Source organism: Polyodon spathula, chromosome 3, assembly GCF_017654505.1.
Source record: "Polyodon spathula isolate WHYD16114869_AA chromosome 3, ASM1765450v1, whole genome shotgun sequence".
Classification (NCBI taxonomy): Eukaryota; Metazoa; Chordata; class Actinopteri; order Acipenseriformes; family Polyodontidae; genus Polyodon; species Polyodon spathula.
Genome location: NC_054536.1, coordinates 53,280,400 through 53,301,264, shown reverse-complemented (window position 1 = coordinate 53,301,264; position 20,865 = coordinate 53,280,400). Strand labels below are relative to the sequence as shown.

General features: G+C 35.8%; 1 protein-coding gene across 2 annotated transcripts in view; it reads left to right on the top strand.

Annotated features, from left to right (window-relative positions):
* Window positions 1-20,865, top strand: part of LOC121313175 (cyclin-dependent kinase 14-like) — a 218,316-nt gene that overhangs the window by 77,447 nt on the left and 120,004 nt on the right. For both annotated transcript variants that reach the window (XM_041245467.1, XM_041245468.1), the window contains 2 exons: window positions 1,937-2,031; window positions 12,557-12,619. In XM_041245467.1, the coding sequence (XP_041101401.1) occupies window positions 1,937-2,031; window positions 12,557-12,619 (158 nt within the window). The remainder of the gene's footprint in view (window positions 1-1,936; window positions 2,032-12,556; window positions 12,620-20,865) is intronic.

Below are 20,865 nucleotides of genomic sequence, written 5' to 3'. Positions count from 1 at the left end.
GGTGGGGGGTTGGTATTATATCTGGGACTAAAAAGAGTTGTTCTTAAAGTATAAAAATAGATGTATCCAGGACACCCAGGCCTACTGTACAGTAGTTGAGCTTTCAATACAAAACACTAGGATTTTAATATTTAGAATATATTGTTACCACCAAGCTTTTTCCTGAGAAGAAAACTCCATTGGGAAATCACTGTCAGTATCGTTCATTTCCAGAAAAGTTATTAACATTAGCCTCTCTGTTATAAAGTATTGGCCGAGGCTTTTAACTTTGATATAAACAACAAAACTTTAGTTTTCCAAAGTCTTTTCTGATCAATCACATTAAGAAGCCAATAACAGTCTGGAATAGTTTCATGAATATCAAACTTTATTTAATTTGAATTTAATGTAATCAAACCAGACTTCTTTAAAGAGTACACTTTAACCCTTGGTTGGAGAAACTATACAATGCAGAGATGATACTTCTCATTCACCTCTGTGAAGCAACAGACTGTAACAGGTTAAACCAGATAAGAGCTGCATTGTCATGAGTAAGTACTGCACACTCTTGGGATTAGGCTGAGACTTCTTGAACAGATATGGGTTTTTTTAAAGCATTTTAATCATGGCCAGATTTAACTACAGGACCAGACACGAAATTTCGATGCATTAAGGCATGAGATTAATACACATTTCCTCACCACTTTTAAGATTAATGAACCTCTGTGATGAGATTAAATCAAATGTATGTGCTATGTAATTTGGATCTGGAAGTTGAAACTTGCCTGTTTTTGATGACTTAATTAACACTTTCATGTTGATTTATGTTACAAAAACGGCAACAGATTTTGACTGAATACTGAATTCACAGTTTGTCCAGATGTAGCTAAACTAAATGTTGAGACCTATCAGGATATCACAGTGACCTGCATGAACTATGACAGCTGGCTTGTTACTTTGTTACTATGTTACTTGGCTTCTTAAAGTTTAATGTCAGAATTCATGATTAAATGTTTAAATTGAATATTACTTATATACAGCTATGTCCAATGAAACTAGCTGAATAAAGTTTTCAATATACGTCACTTGAAAAATGAAAAATGTGACATTTTGAAATCTAACATGAAATACTGTACTACTATTATGGCTTCGGTAGACTTGCAATATCATTTTGACTTTTTTCTTTGATTACATGCTGTTAAATGAAAGATCTAACTTATGAGAATTATATATATATGATGTCTCAAGCCTAAAATTCTTGGCCATAGTGGTCCTTATTATAACTTCTAATATGGGGTAGTCTTTTACAATTTTTCCAGCTGGATGAAAAGGACAGGGTGAGATATTCCCACAACTTTATCTAAGAGGTTTGTGGTGAGCAGCTATCTTTATGCGGGAGTCTGAAAGAAATGGATTAATTGCAAACAGAATTATTGGAAATCAAGGATATCAAACGTAAGGCACATATTTTGGTTAAATAGTCATGCAAAATAAAAGTTAATTCAGATAGACTGTAGTGACCCAGTGGATTCCTTTCAGAATATGCTGTACACATAAGTCATATACAAATATCAATGAAAGCGCCTTTGAAAAGTTTTAAAACTAATAATTTACTGTACAGCATGTCATATTCAATTCTGCTTACAAATCTTCCACACGATTGTTCATTACATGGCACAGATATATTGTTTTGGTAGCAACTTCTCATGGAGCAGTATCTGTATTTAGCAAAATAAACACAGATTGGAAATGGGAATGGGATAGGAAACACGGTCTGTTGGTAAATACATTACCAGATTTAATCACTGTTTAAATTGTTCCTGCAAGGCTGCAGCGGGACATGCAGATTAGATAAAAGAACCCTCCTCTGTGAATGTATACTGCATGTTAATAATGTTTACACCGATAAGTACCACAATTGAGTTAACTTGTTGTTTCTTTATTTTCCCTTTTCTAGCCTCACTGTTGAAAGGCCTGAAACACTCCAACATAGTGCTGCTACACGACATCATCCACACAAAAGAAACATTAACTCTGGTTTTCGAGTATGTGGTAAGTGGAAACAACCAGATGTTGAAGGGGGAGCTGTTTGATAGCGCCTAGTTTAGGGTTTCTTGGATGATCTCAGCATTTAGTTATAACAGATTCACCATAAACCGCTCCACACTTGTAGTATTCTCTGGGTGAGAATCTATAGTACTGTAGTGTTATTCACTTGTGTTACCATAGTACATTTATAAATCTAATATAGCCCCCCACCCCACCCCCCCCCATGGTTATGCAGGCAGGCACATTGTAATTTCACACTTCAGTGTTTCTAAAGCAGAAAAGATACTAAACGCTTAATTTTAGTATCACCACCCCGTTTACTTCAACTTCATCTTCTGTTAGACAGCTTCTGCAGTATTCAGTACCATCCTGATGGGCAGTCCTCTTCAGGCAAAAGGACTAAAGGGGAACCCTTATTAAGTGCCTACTGTAAATTAGACATTCCTTTTGTTTTAATTTGCACCAACAAAACAATGCTCAGCATCCTAGCTCTTAGGCATCATATGCCGAGCATAAGTTTTACAGTCCACAGATTTTGGAAAGAACAATTGTGACTTCTCTAAACAAATTGACAGAGCTCTGGATGTGAACCAGGAAAGCTGTAAAGAGATGAAACAAGCCCAATAAAAAAAATGAATAATAAAGTATCAACTTTGCTGCTTCTTGCCCCAGGAAGGATTTTCCAGATGCCATTCTGTAAATAAACAGTTTTAACATGTTATATATTCACAAGCTTTAACTTGTGAGTTATTTAAACTTTCCTGCTTTGATATATTTACAGGATATAGTTTTTTTAACTTAACATCGGTTTTTACTGATTTATACCCGATTTTTTTCTATTCAATATTTTCCCTGTACTATTTTCTAGGAAATACACAACATTTTGATAAAAATATTGTTTTATTTTGACTACGATATTGTATTAAGGAGGCCTACATTGTATTCTAGGATACAGCAGGTATGTTAGACGTCAGTGGATCAAATAACGTTCAGATGTGTTTCTCTGTTCACAAATACATTATCACCTGAGTATGTTGGCCAATCAAAGTCTGATTACACCATGTAACAATTTTTTTTTTTTTTTTTTTGTTCCTGGGTAGTAAATGTTATTTCCTAATTGCTTATGCCTCAAAAGTATAGAAAATGGCTATTATTCCCCACAAACTTTGCTTTTGTGACCAGGACAGGTACATTTCAAAATATCACTATTTCCAATGAGAAAATGGTCGAATTTATGTCTTTTCATTCACATAAAGTCAGAAAAAAACAACATATGAATCCAAATTAACATGTATTTATACTAAAGTAATACAAAAATGACTACAAAAGATTTAGAAGTGAGTAGTTTTTCGAGATTTACGATTATACTGTTGTCATTTTTGTATTACTTTAGTATAAATACATGTTAATTTGGATTCATATGTTGTTTTTTTCTGACTTTATGTGAACGAAAAGACACAGATTCGCCTGTTTTCTCATTGGAAATAGTGATATTTTGAAATTTACCTGTCCTGGTTAAAATTGTGTTACATAGTGTTATTGTGGCAATTGCTGGGCATAGTAACTACTAGCTTGATCAAAAACTAAATTTAGTGGATGAGGATTGGGGAGAAAATGTAAATCACTTTATGAATGTACAAAAGAAAATGAATGTTTTGAATTATACAAAAAGATAAAGCGGAGGACCCACAGCGCTGCAAATACTGCTTCATTGAGGTAGATGTTCATGCTGACAGTAAAAGAACAGACTGAAAAATAAGCGACACATTAAACTAAAACAAGAAAGTGAACTGAGACAAGCAATCCATTTATACGTGACTCTTACATGCGCTTTATTAAAAGAGCTCAGAATAACTGTCTTAATGAGTTAGTCAGAGCGCTGTGATTTGCTGGACAGCCACTGTTTATTGCAGAGAGAGGTATGTATTGGTGACTTTGTGATGATGCTGAAGTTGACTTCATATTCACCAGCTTCTTATTCGCATTCCAGCTTCTTATTTGCATCCCGAAGATGTAACACACATTGAATAAGTAACTGGAGTATTTCAGGGGTTAAATTGCTCTAGATCATTTATTGCACAGTTGATTCTCACAGAGGGGAAACCCCTCTACATCCCCCATATTTATTTATCCCGTCCCAAAACGTATTTTGATAAAAAAAAAACATGGCACAGATAGCGCATTCCAGCTTCTTATTTGTATAAAGCAGATGTAATGCAAAATGAATAAGTAACTGGGGTTAAATCACTTTGTGCCACTTATTTCAAAGTTGATTCTCACCCATGTGTATTTGTACTGGCCCAAAATTAATTTTGATACAAAAACAGAGGTCAAACATGGCGCAGATAGCAAGCTGGCCAATCACACATTGAAGAAGTAACTGGCTTAAGCCCCTGCCTTTTGTAACACCTGCTCGGTCACAGGGGCTACCGGCTACGCCAGTTCAGTGCAGCAAACACAGAATATTAGATACATGATGAGGTTTTTTTTATTCAGATACAAAATTAAAATACTGGAAACAATGTTACCAAAAAAAAAAACCCAAAACACAGTCAAAAGATACATATAAAAGCAATGAGGACGTTTTTTTATTGGACATCAGGGTTAAGAGTAGCAACAACATATTGTTAAAATATACCAGTGGTCAATTACAGACTTTCCGTCATAATTAAGATTGATTTGAACTCCACAGTGCAAACTGCAATGTTGCACTTTTAAAAAGTTATGAGTGCATTTAGGAAAGGTACTGTTCATTAACCAGGCTTAAAATACAGGATAAAACAAACCATTGTAAAAAAAACACAAACATTTGACACGTTGTCTGTGCAGGGAAGGGAACTTCAGAGCGAGGGAAAATATCTGTATAAGCTCTTTACTTTCCTTACCATAGGCTCCAATCAGTGTCTGACAAGCTAAGACTCTTAATTCACTCACACTCATTTTTTAAACAGACACACTGTACGCCAGCCGAACACATTGTGTCATCATGAACAGTCCAGGCTCCTTTCACTTCTATGCTACTCTCCATTCCAACACTACATGTGTTCCCACTCCTGCACAGACAAAACCACAATGAAAGACGGACACACAGACACAAACCCCCAGGATTGCCATCCAATTTGTAAGAAGTGCACTGTGCTATTTATATTCAAGTGCGTAAAACTATCAATTGTTATATTAGTCAATACCCAGTAAGGCATAAAAGGTGAATGGGGTGGAGAAGCTACTGAAAAGTGATAAATCAATTACAGTGTTAAATCAATAATATATAAAATGTGTATTAATCAAATCTTAATGTAAAACTATAAAAAGTAAAACATACAAGAGACAAATAAATACGTTATTGACCCTGTTATACTTATGCCCCAAAAGTGCCCTGTTACTCAGTCATAGAAATATTGTGATGCTTGAAAAGTGACCTTTTTTTTCTCAATGAGCCCCTGCCCTTTAATGTCCTCAGCACGTTACTGATGTGTTATAAAGTACCATTACGATGCAGGTTCTCAGGGTCTCAGTAAGCTTTCACTGCTTTAAACAGCTCTCTCTAAAAGCCACAATCAGTATTAGAGCTGACCTGTGATTAAGAATTATTCTCTTGATCAATAATTCTTTTTAGGTCCCAGTATTTTCTAAGTTTGGGTTGGTGAAATTCCACAATCCAGTTATTTTCTGCAAGTCCGTCAAAACACACTGAGCCATTTCTGTGTGTACCTGGTTCCTACCTGCTGCCCTTTGTTATTGCGGATCACCTCTGTTAAACAGTAGGTGGATGACTGACTGATAGGAAATTGATTTCCAGCCACATTCCTTCCAATCAATCATCATACCAAAGCAGTAACCACTGTCACTCTGCAGATGAGCCTATTCACACAAAAAAGCCACAGCCCCTCACTCAGCTTCAGGTTTATTGTTTATTATCTGAAATAAAAAAGGCCTTTAAATCTTGAAAAAGCGCAACTCCCAGTAGAGATAATTATTTCTGTGTTTTTAGGGTGGGTGCATCATTTGCAATGTGTTAAAATAAAAACAATAAAGGCTGTTTTTAATGTGATTTACCTGAAGTGAATATTTTAAAAAAATCAGGTTTGGTGGTAAAACAAATGGCAGTAACTACAGTTTTGCACATTGGATTAACACAAAAATGGTATCATATCACAGACCTGTGTTTTCATTGGATATGTCACAGTGGTGTAATATGACATTATTAAAGGGCACAGTCATGTTTTGAGCTTTTTTTGATCTTTTTTAGTCAGGTTATGTGTCAATTTTTTACCAAAAAGATTTGATCTCTACCTTACCGTTTAGTTTTGGCAGGGTGTCATAAATGTCGCTTTTTGACATAAATGTGCATGGTTTTTTGTATATTCCGTGACAATGTCAGCCTGCAATGCAGAAGTCTGATTGTCTCAAACCCTTGCAAGTTATACATCCGTGGAACTTTTTTTGCCTCCTCTTTTATATTACACATCAACATTTTCAAGTAAAACACACACAGATAAAACACACACATAGTTAAATGCCTGTAAGAAAAATACTACTACTAAAATAATAATTATATACAAGGTTTTGGGCATGTATTAATTATTTCACAATCAGACACTTACCTTTGTTTTTGATAGCATTCTTCCTGTTTCCGCCTTTTTTGGAACATCTGGAACGTAAGCTGTGATTGGTCTCCAGCTGCTGTTTTGCACCTTCCTACTTTTGCTTCCCAAACAAACGATATCTGTCTCTTCCCCTTGCATAGATTGGAAATAGCTAGATCCTGGGAAATGTGACACGACGCTGATGATTCTGCAGTCTGAAGTTGTCATTTGCACGTTCACGCAGTGGAAATGCTTTTGGTTCAGACACACATATGCATGTTCCCCAGGGGATTTGATTGCTATATGAGTACAATCAAGTGCCCTTGTTATACTGGGGAAGCCAGCTACACTATAGAATTGTTGTTTTACTTCGTAATGGCTTTCAATAGGTGGAAACTTAATGAATCGGTCAGATGCAGCCACCAGCGCATCTGTGACAGATGTTATGACGTTGCTGATGGTGCTCTGGCATGCTGCCACTGTATCCCCTATTGTGTTTTGAAAGGAGCTGGTGGCATAGAATGCCAAGGCAGCACAGACCTTTGTATCCACAGATAGGGGGTGGTTGCCTGCATACCGAGGCATTAGATGAGGTCGAAGCACATCACACAAGTATTCTATAGTGTTACGATCGAACCGAAAACAATCAACCAGGATGTGATCAGGTCCCGATGGGGTCTGAAGGTGTAGGGAGTGGGATATTTCCATATGTCCTCAGCAATCAAACTCGCTTCAAGTTTGCGAAGCAGAAGTTGCTGCGATGGCTGCCACCAAATTTGCCAAAACGTGGCCAAACATCAAACTGCTTCTGTTTGCAAACTGTTTAACCAACTAACTCTGAACTTGGTAGGCATCATCCTGGGGACAATGGAATTCAAATTTAGCAAAATTATGTTCTTTTGTAAAACAAGATGGTGGCCAGACCTACATTTTCTTCTTAAATTTAAAACCACTTCAGTTAAGTGGTTTATTTGATTAACTCCAAATTTAACAAGCATCATCCCTGTGTCAACACAACTGACTTTTTCAAAAATGCCGTTTGTGTGGAAACCAATATGGCCACCTGATGCATTTCTTTAACAATATTTCAAAATCTTCAGTCAAATGCAAAACTAGCTTATAACTCCTTACAAAGTGCAGGTAGGTTAATGGTTACTATGGCACACTGTATCAGGGCGAGCAGCCCTGTACAGTGTTTATTTTTAGAACGGAGTCACCCCCTCTGCCCCTGTGTTATTTTCTATTGATGTATTATGATTTATTTATTGTATTTGTTATTGTTATGACAGCATAGCGGTGCGTGCGTATTGTTTTGTTTTTATTTTGAAACGTTAAACACCTCGTGCAGAAGGTTGACATCTCCCAGATTAATTGATTGTGTAATTGTTGTTAATCGGGAGATGGCCACCTGTATATAAACCAATATAAATCAATATAAATTGATTTTTGTTATTTGAAAATAAAGCACCATTGCACCGTACCTGCAGTGCTGTGTTATTCTTCCTGCATCTAGCCTGACGTCACCACTCGCCAGCCTGTCACAAACACATATAGGAAACCATATGTGCTCGTTACAAAAATGACTTTGCCTGCGACCTTTGACCTCTCCTTGAGTTAAAATGTAAAACTAGCTTATAACTCCTTACAAAGTATGTACAGGTTACTATAGAACAGAGATAGGAACCCATATATGCTCTATACAAAAATCATCTTGCCTGGTCAAATGAAAACTAGCTTTAACTCCTTACAAAGTATATAGGGTTATGGTTACTATACAACACATTTATGGATCCATATATGCACTATTCAGAAATTATTCCTGATTGTGACCTTTGACCTTTCCTTAAGGTTAAATATAAAATTAGCTTATAACTCCTTACAGTGTGTAGATAGTGTCATGGTTACTATAGTGTTTAAAGTTATAAAGCTTCGTGAGATAATGAACTAATGCAGTATTCTGAATTGAAACTGCTCTGTAAAACTGATCTGTTGCTGACACTCGCTGTGGCTCATCTAATCTAGACACTGCGCATAAAGTATTATTAACCCAAGGCGAAGAAAAGTTTTCATTGAAATAAAGTTGTCATTGTATTTAGAACAGCTTATATATTAAATAAAATTACACTTTAGGTTGTTTTCTTACTATATGACATGTTTTGAGTTCACACCTCATTACTGCAAAGTCGATAAGCGCGGTGGCTTCCCCCTCTGTGAGAATCAACTTTCAAGTAAGTGGCCCAAAATGATTTATCCCCCGAAATACCCCAGTTACTTGTTCAATTTGTGTTACATCTGCGGTATGCAAATAAGAAGCTGGAACGCGAATAGAAGCTGGCCAAATAAGAAGACAACTTCAGCAAATGTTGTAATAGTAAATATTTGACAGAAGAGGGTGATGCTTTAGTTGGTAAACTTATGGAACGCATTGAAGGAAATGTCCGGTTTGATTTTTTACTCGTCTCCCAACGGCTTACACCATCCAGTTCTGTCAATTTTCTTTTAATTTCTTTTTATGATTTTAAGGTGAATAAACCTGTCTTGTTTTGTGCTGATGACATGTTCATATCTTCTATAGATACTATTTCCATCAGCACAGCGATTGTCCAAACGTTTGCAACGTACCAGCTAACTTGAGAAAATGTGGCTTCGACTTGCAAGATTCAGCTTCATCATACATGCCAGGGACATTAAACTTAATCAGAAACCAGAACTGCTGTGCATCATATTCCACATGTAAAGTTTGCATGCTGAGATTTTTTTTCCCAGATTTTTACCGATGTGTCAATTAAAAACTATTTTTTACTGATTTTTATCCCTATTTTAATGTAATACCTGGTCATTTTGGCCAATAGAAATGATGCAATCCTGAAAATTATACACAGGGAAAGAACAGACAACCATACACAGTTTTTTTTTTTTTTTTTTTATCTGTGCGTCACGTCTCCTAGTCACCTTGTATTTTTCACCCTCTCCAGTGAATGCAACACACACAGTAATGCATTAGTCTGGCTTTATTAATACATCACTAAGTCATCAGAATACCTACAGCCAACCTCAATACATCTAAATAGCTAAAAGCCACACAGTGAATAAAACTACTACGTTCTGCCGTTTTGGAATCCACAGTAGCAATTGACCTTATAGTTAAGGATAAACACGCTCATTAACATTTACACGTGAAATGCAGGTTTCCATGTGAAGCTGGGCATGGATTTTTCCTGTGTGTTTCGTCATTTACATGAGTAAATGAGATTTACCCTATCCCTCTCTTTGGACGTTTTTTTTCGGCCACAAACCTGATTTACCAGAGTAATTCTCCCAAACGTGCACGCGCATCGCCATTTCACTTGTAAATTGACCTGCATGGAAACCCCATGTTTGTGAGTCTGTTCTGAACAAGGGGGGATGATACATTTATTACAGAAAGGAATTCTGACACTAGGCAATAAACACAGTGTAAGCTTTGATGCCAATTTAGCTGAAAAGACTAATATTGTTTAATAAGAATAAAAAGCATGGTGCCATAGGTTGTCCTGGCCCAAATAAACAAACAAACAAACAAATATCATTACTCATTAACAAAACGTCTTTATAAATATATGGCAAATAATCATGAATGTGAAAGAAATTTAAATACATTATGTCAATATTAATTTGATGGTTCGAGAATAAAATAAAACAAACTAATACGTAAATAGAAATTTTGGTTTATTTATTAATATCTTTTGGCCTTTTAGACCATTTACTTACAAAAATAAATAAAGCTATAAATACACAACAATAAGTTAGCAATTTAAGAGATGCTAAGGTGTCATTTATTTCCAGTTTAACATTTTTCTGTGATTTATACTTTGTACGGGACTAAAAGAACAGTAAATCAAGAGAAACCAGTAAAGTAATACAAGTGTGTTATTTAGCTGTCGTTGGAGAGTTTAGTCAGCTTGCTGGAGTGCGGAAAACATTTTAGTCAGTGGAGTTGATGGGGCATTGATAATATGTGTAAATGTGTCCTTGCTGTTCTATGGTGAAGATAGCAGTCTTGCTTTTCCAGTCTGTCTAATCTATGATACTGTTTTGTGCCAGAAGACAGATAGTACAGTTTTGTTTCAAATGGTTCTTGTCATATTGCTGGTATTACTTAACGAGAATGTGGTCTTCTTGATTCACAAGCCTTGAAAACCAGTTAGTAGAGTTATGTAATACAAGCATATATAGAGGTTTGAAATAATGGAGAAAGGTTTGCACAAAAAATTCAAACAAATGTGACAAATACAGATGCAGTCACTGTACAGTATTTTCCATCATGCCGTGCATGGTAACCATTAATTTGCCAATTTCAAACCAGAATTAGGCACTTTTATGGTTTGCATACTTGAGAATTGCATTTTTTTTTTAAAAAAAAGCTTTTATATTCAATGTGATTGGTGTTGCACTTTATAATTCATTATGGAGGGGAAAATATATATTCTCCTGATTGTGGAGCTGTCATATAAACATGTGAGAAACGTCATCAGTGTGTCCATCTGTCTGTGGTTATTACACACCCTATATTGTTCTTATACAGTTATATGGTTATGCCCCAATACAGCGCTGTGAACACGGTTTATATTTTCTGCACTCTTAAGGATAGTTCATACACTGCAGGGTGGTCCATCAGCCCCATTGAGACTCACTCATATGTGTTTGTGGGTTACTTTGAGCTCCCTATGAGTTAGTCGGATATAAACAAGCCCAGTAAAAAGCTAATTTGATACGAATCATATGCACAGTTTGCACATCTCAGGAATCTGTTAAAAATGTGTTAATGCAAGATGAGATTTCCGAAATTTTACTTTATTTTCAATTTACACATTTTTACAGACTAATCAGTAATAATGAGAAAGTGTCTTCTAATTGAATCTGAGTAATTTATGTAGGCTTTTTTCTTTGCTGATCATAGTTGGGCATGAGGCTTGTTAAACTGTGTATGTCTTTATTGCCTTGTACCATACCATTAATGATCATTTTAATTAACATTCACAAATCCGTGGGAGCATAGAGCACAAAATGATGCAATATGGATCACAGACATAAAAAGGTTCAGTCCCAGGCAGTAAAGTACAAAACCATTAGCAATTGCATAATATAACATCCACTGAGGTTAATGGGTCAGCGGTTTTATACTTTACCAGAAAGTCCAGCAGCTAATCTATACAAAAGCAGCAGAATTATATACACAGCAAAACAAAGGCAATGTTTTTTCTTAATTGTTTTCCAGCGATAGGCACAAGCCATTGAATTTTACAAGAATCTCAGTACCTTTACTGTAGAATTCAAAACTATGTATTTCCAGTCAAATATACTACAAATAAACACAGTACACCTTATTGTGTGATAACAAGGATCACGTGACTAGTCTGGTGCAGTTCTGAGTAGGAAATAAGTTGAAATATGCAACAAAATGTGTTTTCTTGTGCATATCATGTAACTCCATTGTGTAGAAAGCCATCTTCCCCCTGTGAAGTAAGTCCGACATGGTTTATTAGTTTTATCAGTCACCTCTAAATTAGTAGTGTTAAATAATCCCCTTTAAAGTTTATCACGACTCAATTAACAAAAGAACATATGTAGTGAGAAAGAGAACTAATGTTTAAATTAACTTTTCCTATAATGCAGATCAGTACAGAGGTCTCGGAAAGATAACACCTTTCAACCTGACGTGAATACTGTATGTCCATATTGTGTGTTCATTTTGATGACATTTTATAGCAGTACAGGATTTTCTTAGGACATCTACTGATAATACAATTTTTAAGTTCAAAATCCAAATCATTTAAATGAAGCTTGTATTTATTTTTTGTTTGTTTTAACTGGATTGGCTTCCTTAGAGCATTGTTTTATGAATGGATACTGATGCACTTTCAAACACTTGATGCATCCTTTTCCCTTTGCATTTCTTCCAGCACACTGATTTATGCCAGTACATGGACAAGCACCCCGGGGGTCTTAATCCAGACAACGTGAAGGTAGGTGATAAAAAGAAGGAGATTGAAGGCAACATTTACCGGTGTGTGTCTTGTTTTCAGGCAGTGTGTTATATACGTTTTGTGACAGGTGCAATTCTACATGCAGTGCATGATTTGTCCTCTCTAAGTGGTGCATTATAATGAAGACAATGCCCAGTCCATTTGCCCAGAGAAGGGACTCCATGTACCCTCCTTGGCGTGAATTTAACCCAGTTAACTGGGTAATCCTCATAGAAGTATAACACTGGACAGAGATTTTTGTGGAAGATGAATAGTCTTTGATTCCTCTCCCACTTGTTGTAGACTCCATCCCCTATATCATGACTCATGTCATGAGCCAACTTTGCTCTTTTTTTTTTAACTCTATTAAGAGGTACTATTTGATTTTGAGACCGACATGTCAATAAATGTTCAAATAAAAAAAAAAATAATAATAATTTGTAGTATTAAAGAAAGACAATCTTCACGAATGACTATTTTTCACAGACTTGGCAGAAGTATAAATTGCCATGTGTTTTGTGAAGGGCCAGTCGCAAACAGAATCCTGGAAGTGAATAACCTTATCTTTGCTCTTGCAGCGCTGTAGATTTACTGAATGCAAAGTGATAATATCTTGTCCTTACAATGAGACAGAAGTGCCCAGATTGCTAGAAAACAAAGCCATCCTTCAGAATAGTTGTGGTTTCAATGGGAAGCTCCCAGCCTAATTATGAATCAGCTAGTTCTCCAGCTGTAGAGGACAATAAATGTCTTTTGATTTTAGTCTCAGGAAGAAAAGAGCCAAAAGAAAAACTGGAGGAGATCCAGCATCTGGGCCCAGAATGCCAAGCACTTGAGTTACATGATTTCAGCTACCTTATTCTTACAAGGGGTTTTTAGTACTATTTTAAAGTTTTATTGGAAACTTTTTTTTTTTTTTTTTTAATGTGGCAGAATAGTTTAGAATGAAAAAAAAAAAACACACTTTTGAAATAACTTAAAAGTTGAAACAATTTAAAAGTACTGCTTAGGCAGCACTTGTTTTATTAAAAACAGGCCTATTCTTCCATTGTTTACTGCTGTCTTTAATTTTCTCTGTATGTTGAGAATAGGAAATAGTTGCAAAGGTAATTAATACAAGCCAAGTTCTTTAAGCACTTCGAGTTCAAATTTTCAGTGTTGTTTAAAATGTCATGGACAGGGGTGAACGCTTTGACCATTACAAATTAGAAAAGCAACTTTTAAAGGAAGATCATGAAAGGTGGTCTGACATTTCTCTTTCATAATCAATATTTAAAAATGCAAAGTAAGGACTTTAGTTACAAGAAATGTATTATGCATTTATTTTACAGTATGGGATGAGGTGGTTTATGAGAAGAAAAAAGATTGCTAAGAGTGTGTCTTCAGAGTTAATACCTCTAAAAAACATTCGGACACCTTCACTGACCCAGTCTAATCATATTATTTATCTGGATGCCCACAAGCTCCATGCTTTCTTTTATGTATCTTGTAAGTCTAATTCCCAGTAAAAAAAAATGCAAATGCAAATCCAAATGAATAAACAGCAGCATCAACAAAATTCAATAGAAACCACTGACCTTGAAATGGCAATGAAGAAATTGTTGGGCAGAGGGAAATTGCTTTATCTCTGGTTTTAATGTGGCTGAAATGGAAATTATATTGAACCGTAAGGCAGAAAGCAAATGTTTACCCTCTAAGTTAGATTAACAGTGTTATGTAAAACTTTATATGTGACTGAACAATGAAAACGTAATTTTGTCAACAAAGGAAATGGACGCATTTATCCCCTTCCATCTTGTTCTAATTGGACGATAATACCCGTTGATGAAGACTCTACCGTGTGGTAGTTGACTGCGGAGCTGAAGGTGTGGTCAACTGCCACACAGTGGAGACATTGTGGGCAGGATTTTCAGAAGTTCATAAATGATCACTCCAGTGTTAATCAAGAAATCAGTATGTAGCATTGATTTTGGCATTTCCAAGCGGTCGCTATGCCTATTTCGTTATTAAATAATCACCCTAATGTGATCTATGAAAATTATGTTGATTTATGAAATAATGATACTATCAACGAGCAGGGTTTTTTGAGACTATTTCTTTTGTTTGCATTGGAATTTAAAAACAAATCCGTGTTAATTGTCATCATTTATGAGGAGTTAATTTGCACTTGGAAAAAGAGGGTTTTAATTAACAAAAGAGTATATAACTCACCTTGGAACAGACATTTAACAGATGGTGTCTGTGACAGGACCAGGGTTAATTTCATAGAAATGATCAATGCAACTGAAGCCTGTCTGAACTCTGGATACGTACATTATATGACAGGTGACCTGTACTGTAGATTTTATTTGAATTATACAACGGAAATCTTGAAAATAGCATATTAGGGTTACAATAAAGTTTCCTTAGGTGATTGCAGATTTGCAATGAGTCCTTAGCTTTTAACACCTGTGTCTAATCCACACAAGAATGAAGAACAGGTGTCAAGGACACACAGGGATGTACCAGGAATGTGATTGAGGTCATTGACATGGATTTTGTCTAAATGTATTTGTAATGTTATCAGACTCCCCCCACAGTTTCTGTACAATGTCCACTTTCACCTTCACATGTTTGTATGCATAGAAAATGCTCTTATAATACTGCAAGTGTTCAATGACTACTTCTAAACATGTTGAGTTTATTTATCATGGAAGAAAAAAAGTAACAGAGAAAATGCATGATTAGAGGAATTCACCGAATAATTAACTATTAACAAATTGTGTATTGGGTTTGGGAGTTCTATCGTAATTTTAAAAGCGTAATAAATATATAGTGAAGTGTTTCATACATGGTATACACGAATAATAACTAACAGCTGCAAACACCAATGGCACTTGAAACATATTTATTTATAGCCTACATTCGTACATATTAAAATACATACAAAAGTAGATGTCATCATCAGAAAATAAATTCCAATCAATATACATAGATGGCTTATGTTTTTTTTTTTTTTTTTTAACAAAAAAAAAAATCGTCTGCAGAATTCACATAAAAAGAGTTTATATAGTATATAGTAAATAGTGGCAAAATATACCACCCCCCCCACCCCCCCCCCGAATGAGGATTAATTACTAATGGGGTTTAATTTTTTTTTTTTTTTTCACTTCTGTGCCAGATAACCGTAAAGCATCATTTTATATGTGAAGTGTTCTAAATAAATGTACATTCTGCATGACAAAATGCACAATTTTAAATAAAGTTTACAAATTGTACACAAAATAGATATTCCCGTTGTTTTTTATTTCTGTTTGGCTGCTGCTCGCTGGTGGGAGAGCAGTCTCCTTCTACGCTAGTTTCCATAACAGTGAATTATGCTTCCTTGAATTATACTTCATTTTTCTTAAACTTGTTAACAAGCAATTTAATTAACGAGTTCCCCTTATCTAGTCATTGAGACAGGAGATGATGTAGGTGACCTGCGACAATTAAGCTTTTTAATAAGAAATGCATTCATTAATGATCTCATCGACTCAATTTGAAAGTATTAACAGATTGATTTAATTAACACATAAAGCTCTCGTTACTGTACCATGAATTTGATACAATAACACTGTTTTTTGAAAATCCTGCCATATTTTTCTTATTATTTTCTACAAAAAACACTTTTAAAACGTTTTACTTGTCAGAGTTGCTAATAGTTTATCTGGACAATCTGAATGGAGCAATATTACTACTGAATTGTCCGTGCTTCTCGGTTTGTTGTTGTTGAAAGAGGCTGAGCTCCAGTCGACCTGACAGGCTGTGATTAGCAGTTGCGGGTACAGAACTGGTTGATTGGCTGGTGTTGGTGGATAAATAAATACATTTGGACCAATTGTGTCTTTATTTAGTACTTGCTGTCCAATAGGTGTGAACTGAACATTGAATACAGCAAGTCAAAATAAGAAAGATGGCACTTGCGCAGATTAATTTAAGTTTGATTCACAGTTAATGCTGTGACGTTCCAGTGGGCATCTATTGTCTGATAGAAGAAGCCCTCAAGAGCTGGAAGCTGATTGGCTGATTGGACTGAATTGCTTTTCACTAATCTGTATATCCTCAAAGCATTAGATGGTAAACAATATTAAGATCATAAAGTCTTTACTGCATTCAGTACATGTTTTCTGTGAAAAGAAGATTGTCTATGCAGTATGTACACAACAGAATATGTCTATTAAAGCTATGTTTATGTGAATGGCTGAGTTGGCATGTTAACCACACACTCATGTAATGCTTGTTTGCCATTGTACATAACACTTAAGTCATTTGTACACACAGAATAAAACAAAAAAGAAAAAATATTATCAAGAAAAAACATGTGATTAGTTCAGTTGGAGACATTAAGGGCCATATTCATGAAACTTACCATCTCTTTTATTGTGCCAGCAATAGTGTTTAACATGACAGTATTTCATTGGGTGATGCATAAACGCCATTTACCGTCACAAGACATCACTCCTTGCAACATTAGAATAATGTGCTGTTAGACCATTTTTCTTATTCGCATATTGTTAATCTGATTCATAAATCTCTATTGTGCCATTAATTGACTCTTACATAATTAACAGTGCCTCAGACCAGGAGGAGAATGATATGCGTCTTAACTGTGCATCATTTCCTAGCATAGTTTCTGCATTTAGGAACATGTATTTAAGCTAATAGTAATAATAAAAAAAAACAGTCAATGTTTAATTATCCAATAATTACATACTTTTAGTATTTTGTTATTTGTAATGCATACAATAAATTGCATTGTTAACTCATCTAAATAAGGCTGCTTACTGGTTGGAAAACATAAATCACGTTTGTAGCCTACTTGTTAATCTAAGAAAATGGCAGGTTTTGTTGTGCTTGTCTGCACTGTACATCAAGAGGAGGGGGATATCTTGGAACATGATATTTCCAGAAGAGTGAGAAGACCCTGCAGATTTGATCTGTGAGTTGCTGTCTATTACTCTGATGATGTGATTCGTAGCAGGTAGCGATTTAACAGGAACCCAATTATTCACCTTTTTGGAGAATTGACATGTACCCGACTGCTAGAAACAAGACTGTCCCCTTATTAATGCATATTAAATCAGTGATTTTGATGTTGGAGTTTTGCAGGTAAAAAAAAAACAAAACACTTTTTCATTCCTACAGTATATTGATCACTGCCGTGCGCAGAAAGGTAGTGGCTACTTACCTTTACATATTTTTAATAGCATTCCATCTATCGATAGAGGAGCTCAAGTTATTTTAAAGTAAATTATATTTTATTACAACTCCCAACAAGTGTGTGTGTGTGTTTACTATTTACAGCTATGGACAAAAGTGTTACATCACCCTATAGTATGAACTAATTTTGATTCATAAAGTCGAATGAAACCTGCTGAATAACGTTATGTTAACATATTAGATTACATACCGCTTTGTAATCTTCCATATACTTAATGAAAAGCTGACAAAAACTGAAAAATGTGAAATTTCGAAATCTAACATGAAATACTGTAATACTATTATGGCTTCCGGTAGACTTTTGTGATATCATTTTGTAATTTCTTTGATTACGTGATGTTAAATAAATTAATTATGTTCATATAGATTTGTTTTAAATTGTCTCAATGCTAAAATTCTAGGTGATGCAAAACTTTTGGCCATAGCTGTATATTGAAAGATACATATTGGAGTCAAACGGGATTGTCAGTTAGTTCAAGAATTTGTATTTATTAACTGCAAATACATTGCAATAAATATGATATAATCCAATTTCGCTATGAAACCGAATAGTATTGTGACAGGCAGGATTCTTCAATCTACAGTGGTTTGCAAAAGTATTGACCCCCCTATTTCCTATTTTGTTGCCTTACAACCTGGAATTAAAATGGATTTTTGGGGGGTTTGTATCATTTGATTTACACAACATGCCTACCACTTTGAAGATGCAAAATATTTTTTATTGTGAAACAGACAAGAAATAAGACAAAAAAACAGAAAACTTGAGCGTGCATAAGTATTCACCCCCCCAAAGTCAATACTTTGTAGAGCCACCTTTTGCAGCAATTACAGCTGCAAGTCTCTTGGGGTATGTAGCTATAAGCTTGGCACATCTAGCCACTGGGATTTTTGCCCATTCTTCAGGGCAAAACTGCTCCAGCTCCTTCAAGTTGGATGGGTTCCGCTGGTGTACAGCAATCTTTAAGTCATACCACAGATTCTCAACTGGATTGAGGTCTGGGCTTTGACTAGGTCATTCCAAGACATTTAAATGTTTCCCCTTAAACCACTCGAGTGTTGCTTTAGCAGTATGCTTAGGGTCATTGTCCTGCTGGAAGATGCACCTCCGTCCCAGTCTCAAATCTCTGGAAGACTGAAACAGGTTTCCCTCAAGAATTTCCCTATATTCAGCGCCATCCATCATTCCTTCAATTCTGACCAGTTTCCCAGTCCCTGCCGATGAAAAACATCCCCTCAGCATGATGCTGCCACCACCGTGCTTCACTGTGGAGATGGTGTTCTCGGGGTGAAGAGAGGTGTTGGGTTTGTGCCAGACATAGTGTTTTCCTTGATGGCCAAAAAGCTCAACTTTAGTCTCATCTGACCAGAGTACCTTCTTCCATATGTTTGGGGAGTCTCCCACGTGCCTTTTGGCGAACACCAAACGTGTTTGCTTATTTTTTTCTTTAAGCAATGGCTTTTTTCTGGCCACTCTTCCGTAAAGCCCAGCTCTGTGGAGTGTATGGCTTAAAGTTGTCCTATGGACAAATACTCTACTCTACTCTACTCCAATCTCCGCTGTGGAGCTTTGCAGCTCCTTCAGGGTTATCTTTGGTCTCTTTGTTGCCTCTCTGATTAATGCCCTCCTTGCCTGGTCCGTGAGTTTTGGTGGGCGGCCCTCTCTTGCCAGGTTTGTTGTGGTGTCATATTCTTTCCATTTTTTAATGATGGCTTTAATGGTGCTCCGTGGGATGTTCAAAGTTTCGGATATTTTTTTATAGCCCAACCCTGATCTGTACTTCTCCACAACTTTGTCCCTGACCTGTTTGGAGAACTCCTTGGTCTTCATGGTGCCGCTTGCTTGGTGGTGCCCCTTGCTTAGTGGTGTTGCAGACTCTGGGGCCTTTCAGAACAGGTGTATATATACTGAGATCATGTGACAGATCATGTGACACTTAGATTGCACACGGGTGGACTTTATTTAACTAATTATGTGACTTCTGAAGGTAACTGGTTGCACCAGATCTTATTTAGAGGCTTAATAGCAAAGGGGGTGAATACATATGCACGCCCCACTTTTCCGTTATTTATTCTTTAGAATTTTTTTAAACAAGTTCTTTTTTTCATTTCACTTCACCAATTTGGACTATTTTGTGTATATCCATTACATGAAATCCAAATAAAAATCCATTTTAATTCCATGTTGTAAGGCAACAAAATGGGAAAAATGCCAAGGGGGGGTCTACTTTCGCAAGCCACTGTAACTTTATTTATCGCTTAGTTTGAAAAAACACTTTTTTCTTGGTAAGGTGTACTGTATGAGAAACAGATCTGAGATGTGTTATTGTATGTATTGTATTTGAGTGAATTGTGCAGATATTTGCAAACGGAATACAGTAACAAATAAAATCATATAGGCGATTTTATAGCCATTTCACAGTTAGTTGTATTTTAATGTAAGTGCTCCTTCTAATTGTTTTTAAAAAGGAAAAATATCAAACAGAAAAACAACCATCACATGCTTCACAATCTTATTCTGTCTTGGCCCCAGTGGTCCTTATTGTACTGTAGTTGTAGGCAGCTGATTTGGCAGCAGCCAATACTTTGTGAACAGGTCCACTGTAGTTGGTTTTGCACGACAGAAATGCATACTTGATTGGAGTTGTTACTTTCATCACACAACAAACCTAAAGGGCACCTACTTTATAATGAAGAAAAAAACCCTCTAAAATCAATAAGTCCATCACAAAAAAAAAAAATTAAAACTAGAACAGCAACAGATCAGTTTTATGGAGCAGTTTAAACTCAAAATACTGGATTAGTTAATTATCTCATGATGCTTTATAACTTTGAACAACATAATAACCATGACCCTATCTACACACTGTAAGGGGTTAGCTAATTTTACGTTTAAACTTAAGGAGAGGTCAAAGGTCATGATCAGGGTAATTTTTGAATAGAGCATATATGGGTTGGTAAATATTTTGCACAGTAACCGTAGCTTTATGTGCACTGTAAGGCATTAT